The sequence below is a fragment of the Argopecten irradians genome, chromosome 2, assembly GCF_041381155.1.
Source record: "Argopecten irradians isolate NY chromosome 2, Ai_NY, whole genome shotgun sequence".
NCBI classification, from domain to species: domain Eukaryota; kingdom Metazoa; phylum Mollusca; class Bivalvia; order Pectinida; family Pectinidae; genus Argopecten; species Argopecten irradians.
The window spans coordinates 71,319,824-71,335,191 of record NC_091135.1 but is presented as its reverse complement, the minus strand read 5'-3'; the positions used below and the strand labels follow the sequence as shown (position 1 = coordinate 71,335,191).

The 15,368-nt window shown below is 36.4% G+C and overlaps 2 protein-coding genes across 2 annotated transcripts in view; both read right to left on the bottom strand.

The window, feature by feature from the left end:
- Positions 1-14,870, bottom strand: part of LOC138312931 (peptidyl-prolyl cis-trans isomerase 1-like) — a 28,874-nt gene extending 14,004 nt beyond the window's left edge. Inside the window, exon 1 of the mRNA XM_069253642.1 lies at positions 14,271-14,870. Within this exon, the coding sequence (XP_069109743.1) occupies positions 14,271-14,300 (30 nt within the window). The 5' untranslated portion in view covers positions 14,301-14,870. The remainder of the gene's footprint in view (positions 1-14,270) is intronic.
- LOC138316370 (uncharacterized) lies at positions 2,186-7,174 on the bottom strand. Its single transcript, XM_069258072.1, has 2 exons — positions 7,041-7,174; positions 2,186-4,633 (listed from the first exon to the last, which is right to left on the bottom strand). Exon 2 carries the CDS (start codon positions 4,625-4,627, stop codon positions 3,047-3,049), a length of 1,581 nt encoding a protein of 526 aa, XP_069114173.1. The 5' UTR covers positions 4,628-4,633; positions 7,041-7,174; the 3' UTR covers positions 2,186-3,046.
- Positions 14,871-15,368: the final 498 nt, after the last annotated feature.

Here is a 15,368-nt window from a genome sequence, read left to right as displayed (position 1 = left end):
TGGCTACTCGCTACCGGTCCTAAGTGAAGCGTACGCAAGGGAGGTAACTGAGGCGGGAACCAGTCTAGTTGCGATGCCGGCATTAGACTGGTTCCCTTCCCTTAGTTCTCTACTCTCCGCCAGGCTGCGCTCCGCTCACTAGGGACCGGTAGCGGGTAACCATGATGATTTTTTTGATTGGTCAATCTACATATCCGGTTCGCCTGCATCACATTTTTTTAGGCGTGGGAAACCCCTTTACGCACGAAGCGACGGATCTTAACGTAAAGAATAAATAATTTATTTGAACGATATATAAACAAAAGTAAATAAGATCTTAAGTTTTGAAATCATTTCGTGCTAACAGAGTTTAGAGTGTTCATAGGAACGACGTTAATGACGTTATTTTCTCTTAACGGAAGTAGCCGTCTCCATGATGACATATCATGCGCAGAAATGATGCGCACTACTCTGGAGTTGGAATTCCCACTCAAGATGGCTACCCGCTACCGGTCCTCAGTGAAGCGTGCGCAAGGGAGGTAACTGAGGCGGGAACCAGTCTATGCCGGCATGGGTGATTCTTTGCAAACCCATCCCTCCCACCCTTTATATTATTATTATCTGTACACTTTCACATAGTAGTATTACTATTGTTTGTGTAGTCTTTTGCATACCCCTTCAGGGGAATTTATTATCATAATTACTTAATTATGTTATTGTATTTTGTTGTCATCATTACCAAAGATATTGAGAAGAATTGTTATTTTCATTTCTGTAATTAAAATTGCCAGACTTAGAGTGTTGTTGATCTTATATATGTACATCTTCAAATGTCAATTATTCAAGAATAAAGTTCATTTGGTGCCATAATATACCAGATAAAATGCTATATACATCATTGAGCAGTATATTTGCATATTAAAAACTTGGGCAAAGAATATTGTGGATTAGAAAGGATTGTGCCGTATTTTTCATACTCACGAATCAAGATAATCTTTTAATTTGTTAATCATCACATTAAGTTACTAACATTTTGAAAATTACAGTACTTTCAGTGTATTGGTTTTAATTTTTAAATACAAATATAGAAAATGATTTTTAGCAGTACTGCCAAAAATCATTATATGTACACCTATAGTAAAGCGAAATGAGAACCAAAGGTCAGACCATGAAGCCAAATTGTGGTCAACAACTTCGTTTCAAATTTTCACACAGTTATTAGTACATTGTAAAGTGATTTCAGTTTCTATCTAAACATACATGTAGGGGAGAGTGGGGATAGTTGAGCCATTTTGTGCATATTAAAGCTCTTTGAAAAATTGGCAAGGGGAAATATATTTATTTAATTCTATCGTAAAGTGCACATATGTCTCTTTAATTTTGTATGTTAAAAGTATTTTCTTTGGCCTCCATATTACAATAATAATCATTACAAGTTCTCAGTTAAATGGCTCAACTTACCCCGTGTCCGGGGCTACTTGAACAACCAACCGGGGTAAGTTGAGCCACACACTTTCCGCGTACCAAGGACGACTACTTATAAATCTTTGCCGTGAACCTATACAAATATTGTTGACGTTACTAATAAATTAATAAAAGTATTCTAATGATATCTGAATATGTATATATTGATGCACATGTATAGCATTCATAAATCGTTAGCTTATTATTAACCAGTATATTTTTGCCAGCTTAAGTTTACTTCATATACATGTACCTTGTGTAAGGGTGTGTGTGGTTTTTTTTAAATGGTCTATGAACATTTTTCGTTTTTTGTTTTTTTTCTTTGTCATGATATAACAAAGAAAAATGTTTACAAAAGTGGTTGAATTACAACGTATTACAAATGAGTGGTACGATTGTTCAAATACAATACAGGTACAGTTACAAACATGTGCTGTTTTGACATAGGCCGATTTAGTCACGAATCCAAAATGCAACAAATCATTGATAAGCCTAGACTAAATATTACTTATTCTTAACTTGAATAAGTTAACTTGCCAGAGGCAAATTGCCTGATCATGTATTTTATACATGTGTCTAGAGTGTCATTGTATGTAAAAGCGTAGCGTACACGTTCACATATACCTGTATATTATTCGTGAATTTTCAGAGAATCAATTCTTGCATACTTTGCAAATATACAGAATATATTTGTATAAGACTAAATAGAAAAGAAAAACGAAATAATTCAAATACATTTTGTAATATGTAATTGGATAGCAGCGGCACAGGGTGAAGTAGTAGACACTAGTACATTTGTATGACAAGTTCAGAGGTTTCAATTTATCTTTAAATTACCACGCATCTCAAAATAAATCATCATCAGATTCGCAGTTCTGGCAAATGTATACTGATGACCCATCGGTACATTCCTCGTGGGACCACAACTTGCAATTGATGCACTGAATCCAAGATTCGTTCGGCTTACTGTTAGCATAAGACTCTAGACAAACTAAACAGAAGTAATCATCATCGTCACTACTATCCTCTTCAATCACGGCAATGGCCTTCGTTTTCTTTTGTCTCTTTTGCTTTCCTCCTTCGTTTCTTTGTCTTTTACGTCTTGGTGCAGGTTGCTGTTTTTCTTTCTGTTTCTTTTTAAGCGATTCCTCCTCGATAATTTTCAGCTCTGGGGTATCCGTCAGTATGGCACTCCTCCTCTTTTTACGGCCTTTGTGTACACCTTTTCTTGGTGTCGCTTTCGGGAAAGGACGGACTGCTTGCAGATAAAAATTTTGAGGACCGACATTAGGAAGATTTGCATGAGGTTGAATGCCATTCGTTGCAGGGGAAGCCACGCTGTAGTGTGCATTACCCCCCTCTCCCGATAAAATCAGAAAGATAGTTCCCAATGACGCCCCGTCCTGTGATGGTCAGGGATCCTGGTGAATTTCATCGATTCCACCGTGACTTACTATGTACACAACTACCGAAACATTAAATGCGTTACACAAAGCAGACAGTACGAGGTCTCCTGTTTGCGTGTTGTATGCCTTTCGTTGTATATAACTGTATATTTCTTCTAAAATGTTGCTGTTGTTCATGATGAAGTTACTATAAAAGTTCACATTTCCGAAATCTCCTTAATAAGTCCTCCACATAGCTGGAAAGAGTTGACATGTATGTTTAGTTCTGACTGGATTGCCAGTTCAAATGCATGTAGCAAACAATGCCCATCCCCTGCAACTTGCAGTTGAGATTTCCCTTTTACTTGAAGGAAGGTATTTACATCTATGAGTGCCGTGCTAGCACTTTCACCCGTATTGGGGACCATCGCGTCGTTAACAGGTGGATCCACATCAGCGCGACATGAAGACACAAGTACGGGGTCTGTGAGGATACCGACGACAGGTTGACTTGTATTAACTGGAGATTTATCTTGACATATCTCAGCTGCAGTTTCTGATGATGGCGCTGATCTGTCAGTTACGTATGAGGGTGCGAAGTCGTCCTCGTTAAATACATTTACATTCAAAGGAAATATCCCAGTCGTTTGGAAGCCACTGATGACATTCTTTGGAGTCAAAGCAAGAGGCCACACCTCACGGAGGATTCCTGGAATGTCGTAGATAGTCATTGGAGTTCCGGGATGAGTCTTTAGCCATGCATCCTGAGCGCTTGCTACAAGTCGTTTCAGTGCTCCATAGACTGATACATCAAGAGGTTGAAGTTTGTGAGAGCAATGAGGTGGAATGGAAAGCATTACTACACCATGGGTCTTTGCGAATGTCAAAATGTCAATGCTTATGTGGGAATGGTGATTGTCAAGGAGTAGAAGGACAGGTTTCTCTACCGATGATTTTGTATGCTCGACAAAATGTTGTATGAATTTAAGGAAATTTTCAGATGTCATCCACCCAGACTTGTGCGATGAGCCAGTGCACCCATTTGGCCCGTCCCTGATATAATGGGGTTTGAAGGTTTTTCTTGGAAATATTAACATAGGTGGCATGGAGTTACCAGCACCATTGATTGCCCCGCATACGGTCACTAGTGTACCTCTTTCGGCCGATGTAATGGCACCTACTTGCTTCACTCCCTTACCGGCCACGATTCTTCTTGGTTTCTGTACAGTTGTGATTCCAGTTTCGTCGACATTCCACACATCTTTTGCCGCAAATCCATATCTCTCGTAAACCTGTCCAAGGTTGGAGAAGAAGGTAGAGATGTTATGTTTATTAAAACTTGTCGCTCGGCTTAAACTAGTTGCTTCAGGTGTTCTCAGGGAGAGGCTCCCGTGTCTCTTCAAAAACCCTTGGAACCAATCTGTTCCAGCACACTTGTCTCTTTCCCAAGATTCTGGAATGCTGATGCCAAACGATATAGCACATTGATACGCTAGTTCCCGTGTGCTCTTGGGAGACATACCGAAGTATATCTTCGATGCCGTCAGGAGATAGTCCTCTAAAATGTCCTCCTGTTGGGCACTAAGCACTTGTCGATGACCCCGGTATCCCATAGAGGCATCAGGATTACTGCTCTTCTTCAATATGAAACGCTTCAACGTTGATCGGTCAATGTTGAACTCCGCTGCTGCTGCTCTCACACTTACATTGCTTAACAGAACACGATCTCTTGCCCATTTCAATGCAGTTGTTGATGTGCGGTCGGCTCTGTTGGTTTTTCTGTGATATGTCCGTGTCATATTGATCTGTGGACAACATAAAGAAAGACATGTATTGCATATAGATAAAAAGCGTAAAAATAAATTTAGCATAGTAAAATAGGATTATTGATACGCAAATGGCATGAATTGGGCGATATTGGACAGGGTACATACAGCTCGGGATATTGGACAGGATACATACAGCTCGTGATATTGGACAGGATACATACAGCTCGTGATATTGGACAGGGTACATACAGCTCGTGATATTGGACAGGGTACATACAGCTCGTGATATTGGACAGGGTACATACAGCTTGGGATATTGGATAGGGTACATACAGCTCGTGATATTGGACAGGGTACAAAAAGTTCGTGATATTGGACAGAGTAGGTACAGCACATGTGAATTGAACAGGGTACATTATAATGCATGTGATATTACAGCTCGTGATATTGGACAGGGTACACAGAGCTCGTGCATGATATAGGACAGGGTACTTGGACGTAAATAGTAGTAGTGACGGAATAGTAGTCGTGATTGTGTACATATTCTGCTGTAAATCAAGATTTCCGAATGTGTGGAACTGCTTACAAATACTTTATGAAAGTGTTGTAGTGTTTATGTGGAAATAATGTGTTTCATGAGTACGAGATATAGGATAGGGTACATATAGCTCGTACATTATATAGGATAGGGTACATACAGCTCGCACGAGATATAGGACAGGGTACATACAGCTCGTACATGATATAGGACAGGGAACATACAGCTCGGGATATTGGACAGGGTACATACAGATCGTACATGATATAGGATAGGGTACATACAGCTCGTACATGATATAAGGACAGGGTACAAACAGCTCGCACATGATATAGGACAGGGTACATACAGCTCGTACATGATATAGGACAGGGTACATACAGTTCGTACATGATATAGGACAGGGTACATACAGCTCGTACATGATATAAGGACAGGGTACAAACAGCTCGCACATGATATAGGACAGGGTACATACAGCTCGTACATGATATAGGACAGGGTACATACAGCTCGTACATGATATAGGACAGGGTACATACAGCTCGTACATGATATAGGACAGGGTACATACAACTCGATCGTACATGATATAGGACAGGGTACATACAGATCGTACATGATATAGGATAGGGTACATACAGCTCGTACATGATATAAGGACAGGGTACAAACAGCTCGCACATGATATAGGACAGGGTACATACAGCTCGTACATGATATAGGACAGGGTACATACAGCTCGTACATGATATAGGACAGGGTACATACAGCTCGTACATGATATAGGACAGGGTACATACAGCTCGCACATGATATAGGACAGTGTACATACAGCTCGTACATGATATAGGACAGGGTACATACAGCTCGCACATGATATAGGACAGTGTACATACAGCTCGTACGTGATATAGGACAGTGTACATACAGCTCGTACATGATATAGGACAGGGTACGTACAGCTCGTACATGATTTAGGACAGTGAAAGTTTGTAAGGCAGACCTTGGGAATACAGCATGACACATAATGTGAGTCAACTTGAGTTATTTTACTATATACATTTCATGAATTTCTCACTTCACTTAAATATTTTTATATGTCAATTTAACCTTAATCGATAATATCTTATACGATCTTACCAATCATAATCGTCCATGTAACGGCGAGCGGTAATCAAAAGAAGATCAAATCAGCTGATCGTGGGGAGGACATATTTACACGAGTTCACACACATGTTCTTAACGTTACATGTATAAGGTAATGATGATATTATATACATATACATGTCATTAAATATCAAAGAAATATAATTTAACAAAGCATGACAATTTATTGACTCGTGCCCTATCTGGGCCTCGAACTTACGATCTACGGCACCCAATCGCCTATCCAAACATACCTGCGCCTTCTACCACTGCGCCACATCATCCATCAAAAAATTGTCATGCTTTGTTAAATTGTATTTCTTTGATATTTTATACATGTCATTATGAACATCTACACTGGACAATTTTGAAAATACAAACTGAAATTTGCTGAAACATTCTTTAACATTATGTAACTATGAAAGGCGATGCGGGCACTTAGTGGGGCAAGTTGAACCAGTCTAAGGGCACGTTGACCCAGTGGTTCAACTTGCCCCATCGTAGGTGGCTCAACTAGCCCCGCGTATAGTATAAATTTTTAATGGTCTGTAATGCGATTTAGGTAATGGTCTGACAAATGGTTTTGATACGAAATGATACGCGTGATTCTACAGATCTCGACGGTACATAATTCATATAAATCACAATAAGAAATAAAGCGGTAATCGGAAAATACATAATTCCCGAAAAAATACTTTGGAGTGTGAAAAATAATTTTCTTGTATTAAAAAAAATGTTATGGGAATATCGACTTACCTCTTTTGCTGACGTCCACTTCAAATAACGGCGGCTTCAGAAAAATCGATTATGACGTCATAAACATGACGTAAAACTATTTCCCGCCACTTGTTCAACTAACCCTGTGGCTCAACTACCCCCACTCTCCCCTACGTATGGCATAAAAAACAACAATTTTATGAGTATGAAAGATTCACAAAATGAATGTATTAATGAATAGTATCAAAACAAAACAATACAATTTTACATAATTTCTGTGCTGTAACTAACGTTTTTACAGTACATAATTTCTGTGCTGTAACTAACGTTTTTACAGTACATTATTTCTGTGTTGTAACTAACGTTTTTACAGTACATAATTTCTGTGCTGTAACTAACGTTTTTACAGTACATAATTTCTGTGCTGTAACTAACGTTTTTACAGTACATAATTTCTGTGTTGTAACTAACGTTTTTACAGTACATAATTTCTGTGTTGTAACTAACGTTTTTACAGTACATAATTTCTGTGTTGTAACTAACGTTTTTACAGTACATAATTTCTGTGTTGTAACTAACGTTTTTACAGTACATAATTTCTGTGTTGTAACTAACGTTTTTTACAGTACATAATTTCTGTGTTGTAACTAACGTTTTTACAGTACATAATTTCTGTGCTGTAACTAACGTTTTTACAGTACATAATTTCTGTGTTGTAACTAACGTTTTTACAGTACATAATTTCTGTGTTGTAACTAACGTTTTTACAGTACATAATTTCTGTGTTGTAACTAACGTTTTTACAGTACATAATTTCTGTGTTGTAACTAACGTTTTTACAGTACATAATTTCTGTGCTGTAACTAACGTTTTTACAGTACATAATTTCTGTGTTGTAACTAACGTTTTTACAGTACATAATTTCTGTGCTGTAACTAACGTTTTTACAGTACATAATTTCTGTGCTGTAACTAACGTTTTTACAGTACATAATTTCTGTGTTGTAACTAACGTTTTTACAGTACATAATTCTGTGTTGTAACTAACGTTTTTACAGTACATAATTTCTGTGTTGTAACTAACGTTTTTACAGTACATAATTTCTGTGTTGTAACTAACGTTTTTACAGTACATAATTTCTGTGTTGTAACTAACGTTTTTACAGTACATAATTTCTGTGCTGTAACTAACGTTTTTACAGTACATAATTTCTGTGTTGTAACTAACGTTTTTACAGTACATAATTTCTGTGTTGTAACTAACGTTTTTACAGTACATAATTTCTGTGTTGTAACTAACGTTTTTACAGTACATAATTTCTGTGTTGTAACTAACGTTTTTACAGTACATAATTTCTGTGTTGTAACTAACGTTTTTACAGTACATAATTTCTGTGCTGTAACTAACGTTTGAAGTGAATCTGAAGCCATTTTAATGATTTTTACTGCTTATAAACAGCTGTTTGCATTGATTGAGACATGGGCATCAGAGGTAGTCTTGTCCTAAAAGTTATCTCTCCTATCTTGTACTACTCAATTTTCTGAATTCGAAAAAACCCATGAAATGTGAGAAAACTATATCAGTGAAAATAAAACGCGTGACGATAAAACGAAATAGACATATGTCTCACTCACGCCTGAAATCAACTTGAACTTGTCGAATTCAAAAGCCGGACCAGTTCATGATAACATGGTAGGGGTAAATGGGAGTCAGTTTAAGATACGTGTATGTAGCTTACATGCCAAGAGAACTATTGATCAGATACCTAGAAGTACAGACGAACGAATCAACTCGGTATTGTATCAACAGTAGCATATAATGTAACACCTTTAGGCTGGATGATGTAAGAATGGATTTTTGAAAACAAAATCAATTGTATCTCTACCTATAGCCTGAATGTTCCAATACATATAAACATTCACAATAATTTTAAATGGTTAATGCGTCTGTACATATTTAGGGAGCTTTTGATGTTAAAGTTTATATAAACAAACAAACAAACGCAAATAAACATGTTATTCCCAATTTGGCATATTTCATTTGTATGAAAATATACTCTACAAAATGTATGCTATTATGTGGATAATCAATATTTCAAACAAAAAGTTATTATTGAAGCTTTTTTCCAAATTTGAACGTGACGCTAATTCATTGCGATGTTTTCTATTTCAGTAACAAACGTATGAATTGTTTTTGGAACAAAGAACGTTTTGTAACTACTTTGCTGTCAATAATACAAAATGACAAGTTAATTGATGATACAGTGAAGCACTGGGTACAAAAGAAGGTCTCACAAATTTGTCAACACATCTTTGTCAATTTAGAAATGAAATTAAAAAAAAATGTTTGTTTTTTTTATATTTTATTTGTTATTTATTTAGCTCTAAGTATCCTAACAATTTGTCACTGTCCATAACATGTGATTGAAACACATTATATATATATAAATATATATCTACATCAGCAAATAACAAGAGATAAATGTAATCGATTAATAAAATGTTATTTTCTGAACAAAATGATTTGGTTTTCAAATACGAAAAATTGTCTTCGTTTTTGAAAATAAAATATATTGTTTAAAAGAAATGATTTGTTCATAGTGACCAAACATTGAAACACACTAGCTAATGAACAGAGATAGCAATTATGTTTTGTTTTACACAATACAATACTTAGAAGAAAAAAAGTGAAAGAAAAAAGGTTGGAATGCAATACACACATAATAAGAGAATCGCTTATTAATACGGCATATGTTGAAATCTATAGAAATCAATCACTTATTTACATTATGATATATCAATCATACTTTTTCCAAAGGGTTCATTTTTCAAACGATTATTTGATTCAATTAAATTATGTTTTTTTTAAATAGTCCATAACTGCACTAATTAATGACATTGATTTCTGTTTTAACTTTGTTTACACGATGTGATCTGACCAACTACAATGGGGATCAATGTAGAAAGGGAAGTATCCATTAGTGTCCAATCAATACCTGTCACCACAATGGTACTCAAGTCCATGTCCAGGTAAATATCGAAATTTATTATAAATATTGTGGCCAAGGACATCTCTAACTGGAATTGACTAGACTTGGCTCCATAGGTTAGGTACATAGTGACGATTTTCTGTGTCATATTGAGACAAATATGACTAATAAATATCCTCCTAATTATTGATCAATGTATTCGCGTGTTGTTGTGAGTTACATAGTCCTCTGTAATTCTTATCTTACTGTTTTACCTGCATTCACTGTAAACTGTGACACGTATCAAATGATATTCGCTAACTAAAATTACGTTAACAATTCTAAAAAATGAGAACTAAATAGAAACGTTAACAGTACATATCAAATGATGCTCACTTAAAATGGCTAAAATATGATTGAGGCTTTGTTGGGTACGGTTTCAATGATTCTGTCCAGACTTCGTGTTCAGTAATTCGGTTATTGTATTTACTGTTGGATATTACTGATATGGTTCTACAGAATCGGCTATATTGTTTACATTAGAAATACGCATTGATTGTTGTTTTTATCCTTAGTAGAAAAAAGGAAAACACTTCATGTTTGCATCGTTTATGCATAATTAGGACTAATTATATTTGGAACGCCTAAATTTAATCATTGAAAAAATGGATTATGAAAGTTCTCGCCCATTCAGCTCAAAAGATTCGCAGAAAATCTGTATCTTTTAAAAAAAAATTCCAAGTCTTATGGTGTCTTTTGCGGCAGATTTCTCTAGGTGTCCGTTCGTACATGACCCTGTCCGCTACAATAAACCATAAAATATCCCCACTTCATTTAAACATGTCCATGTTATCATCCACACCCATATGTCACATGACTCCACCAGGTTACAGACAGACAATCCATATACTGTTACGTCGGTAACCATGGCAACCCATTCTCCGCGGAGTCTGAGTACAACAAACGAAACTCCCCAGGCGTCAATGTAGTAATGTTTCTATGATTCAAACACCAAATGTTAGTCACCAACAACACATGAATTAAGTAATTATGTAGGTGTACCTGTATACGACATAGCTGGCGTTATAAACTAGCACGATACCTGTATACGACATAGCTGGCTTTATAAACTAGCACGGTACCTGTATACGACATAGCTGGCGTTATAAACCAGCACGGTACCTGTATACGACATAGCTGGCTTTATAAACTAGCACGGTACCTGTATACGACATAGCTGGCGTTGTAAACTAGCACGGTACCTGTATACGACATAGCTGGCGTTATAAACTAGCACGGTACCTGTATACGACAAAGCTGGCGTTATAAACCAGCACGGTACCTGTATACGACATAGCTGGCGTTATAAACCAGGACGGTACCTGTATACGACATAGCTGGCGTTATAAACTAGCACGGTACCTGTATACGACATAGCTGGCGTTATAAACTAGCACGGTACCTGTATACGACATAGCTGGCGTTATAAACTAGCACGGTACCTGTATACGACATAGCTGGCGTTATAAACTAGCACGGTACCTGTATACGACATAGCTGGCGTTATAAACTAGCACGGTACCTGTATACGACATAGCTGGCGTTATAAACTAGCACGGTACCTGTAAACGACATAGCTGGCGTTATAAACTAGCACGGTACCTGTATAACGACATAGCTGGCGTTATAAACTAGCACGGTACCTGTATACGACATAGCTGGCGTTATAAAAACTAGCACGGTACCTGTATCCGACATAGCTGGCGTTATAAACTAGCACGGTACCTGTATACGACATAGCTGGCTTTATAAACTAGCACGGTACCTGTATACGACATAGCTGGCGTTATAAACTAGCACGGTACCTGTATACGACATAGCTGGCGTTATAAACTAGCACGGTACCTGTATACGACATAGCTGGCGTTATAAACTAGCACGGTACCTGTATACGACATAGCTGGCGTTATAAACTAGCACGGTACCTGTATACGACATGGCTGGCGTTATAAACTAGCACGGTACCTGTATACGACATAGCTGGCGTTATAAACTAGCACGGTACCTGTATACGACAAAGCTGGCTTTATAAACTAGCACGGTACCTGTATACGACATAGCTGGCGTTATAAACTAGCACACGGTACCAGTATACGACATAGCTGGCTTTATAAACTAGCACGGTACCTGTATACGACATAGCTGGCATTATAAACCAGCACGGTACCTGTATACGACATAGCTGGCGTTACAAACTAGCACCGTACCTGAATTTACTAAACACATTATAATACCTTGCTTTCATTTTTAAATGACTTTTCTGTAAAAAAAACCCACTTTAAAACACAAATATTTTGACACGAAGCATTTGTTTGTGGGAATATAATGTTGATTTAGTTTTTTAGTACCGTTAAAAGATTGAACCTAGACAATAGCAGTACCATTAAAAGATTGAACCAAGACAATAGCAGTACCATTAAAAGATTGAACCAAGACAATAGCAGTAACATTAAAAGATTGAACCAAGACAATAGCAGTAACATTAAAAGATTGAACCAATACCATAGCAATACCATTAAAAGATTGAACCAAGACAATGACTGTACCATTAAAAGATTGAACCTAGACAATAGCAGTACCATTAAAAGATTGAACCAAGACAATAGCAGTACCATTAAAAGATTGAACCAAGACAATAGCAGTACCATTAAAAGATTGAACCTAGACAATAGCAGTACCATTAAAAGATTGAACCAAGACAATAGCAGTAACATTAAAAGATTGAACCAATACCATAGCAATACCATTAAAAGATTGAACCAAGACAGCAGCAGTTTCATTTAAGGATGGAGTCAAAACAATAGCAATATCATTAAAATATGGAGCCAAGACAACAGCAGTACCATTAAAAGATTAAACCAAGACAATAGCAGTACCATTAAAAGATTGAACCAAGACAATAGCAGTACCATTAAAAGATTGAACCTAGAAAATAGCAGTACCACTAAAAGATTGAACCTAGAAAATAGCAGTACCGTTAAAAGATTGAACCTAGACAATAGCAAAATCAATAAAAGATTGAACCAAGTCAATAGCAGTACCTTTAAAAGATTGAACCTAGATAACAACAGTACCATTAAAAGATTGAACCTAGAAAATAGCAGTACCATTAAAAGATTGAACCAAGACAATAGCAGTACCATTAAAAGATTGAACCTAGACAATAGCAGTACCATTAAAAGACTGAACCTAGACAATAGCAGTACCTTTATAAGATTGAACCTAGACAATAGCAGTACCTTTAAAAGATTGAACCTAGACAATAGCAGTAGCATTAAAAGATTTAGCAAGACAATAGCAGTGCCACTAAAAGATTGAAACAAGACAACAGCAGTACCATTAAAAGATTGAACCAAGACAATAGCAGTACCGTTAAAAGATTGAACCAAGACAATAGCAGGACCATTAAAAGATTGAACCAAGGCAATATTTTAACAACATGGACTATTCATGAAAGAAAAAGATTGATTTTTTGAAATTGAAAATAGTTTATTGCAAGAAACATTACACACGAACAGTACAAACTGATATGAATCAAATCTGATGTTTGATATTGAAAATTAATCAAGGCATGAATTTGAAAATGTTAATTGCACAAAACAATTATGACCATTTTCTACAATGTTTTCTTTGTCATCTATATATAACGTGTGAAATTGCAATTGTCTTTGAACTAAAAACTGACATCAGTTAATACACGTACAAATAAACACAGATGATATCGTTTTCAGTGTTTCATGGATGTTTGATATAACTGCCATTTACATGGATGTTTGATATAACTGCCATTTACATGGATGTTTGATATAACTGCCATTTACATTTATATCTTCGCCCGGAAATTATCCAATACTGACCGGCACAACGACTAAATGCCCAATACTCTTTCTGTCGTTTTGAAATGAAAACTAAAATAGAATTCTACTATTATCTTCACAGAAATGTTCTCATCTAAACAGAAAATATCTTGAAATCTTAGCAATACTGAATATTCCTGTAAGAAGATAAAACATGACAGTCTATAAAAAAAAATACAAAAATAATGATATCCTTATTATAAAGATTTGTCAGATGAACGTAATGGAATTAACGTGACATCATTCTACTTGACTACAGTCATGTCATCAGAGCGCTTATAGACCACAGGTACGTCTTGGGTTTCATTTATAATAGCTATAATAGTATGTATAATAACAATAAAAAAACACTATTGTATAACAAAGTCTGTAATGCTTACTTACCGGAGAGTTGGCGTTCCCTTCCTCAGACATTCGGACACATATCTACTACGTACAGTCGACCTTCATTAGTTCCGTATTTACCGCCTTCATGACACTGCCTATTGCTTTGTGACACCGACTGTGGTCGGTGTGGTCGGTATGGTCGGTAAGATGTCGGCGGTGTATATTTGGTCCAGTTGTGGCCGGGTGACATTCATACCTAGTTATACTTACATACCGTCCAGTCTTCTCTCATCAATCGATAATAGTTTGCCATTTGGAAATATCGAATTTCTCTATGCTAAAGCAATTCTTTTAAAGCTTGATATTGTCAATTACTCATGTGTTAGATAAACAGTTATTTCAAAAAAGAAATATGTTATTTGGTTTTCATTCATCAGTTTTAAATGAAATTCAGTTTTTATAGAATGTTTTGTTTTGGAAATTGTCACTATTCATTGGGTGTAGTGACGACAACACTCAAATGGGCGCTAATTAAAACATTGACACAAACTCGCTAGTCCTAATACATCTCGCCGGGCGGAAATGGATTCCAATAGTTCATACACACAAATACAACGTACATGGCTGGCTACATCTGAAATGTTGTGACAGATAGTTCTCCAGCCTGACTCCACCAGCCAATGGCATGGCTGCCAAAGGTGTGAAGAAGTCAAACAGGTCATTATATATAATACAAACATTATGTTTGTCCGATAAAGCGAGTATGATATAAGGTCATGCTGTGGTTCCGTACAGAAGCTGGAGGCTTACTCTCCATGACGATATTTCAACAAAGTATACCACAATTCGCACATATTCAACTCATCAATCGCTAATCTAATAAAACTGTTATTTGGTAATTTTGTCCTTGTGTTATAAAATGATTTAATTAAATCATAAAATATATTGTTAGTATAAAGAATTGATAGTAATTTCAGTTTCGATTGCTTCGAATGTTTGGTACCATTATGTCCCGTCATGTGTTAGAGAATTGGGTGTGAGGATATAGAATGTTAGAGAATTGGGTGTGTCGATATAGAATGTTAAAGAATTGGGTGTGGTGATATAGAATGTTAGAGAATTGGGTGAGGTGATATAGAATGTTAGAGGAATTGG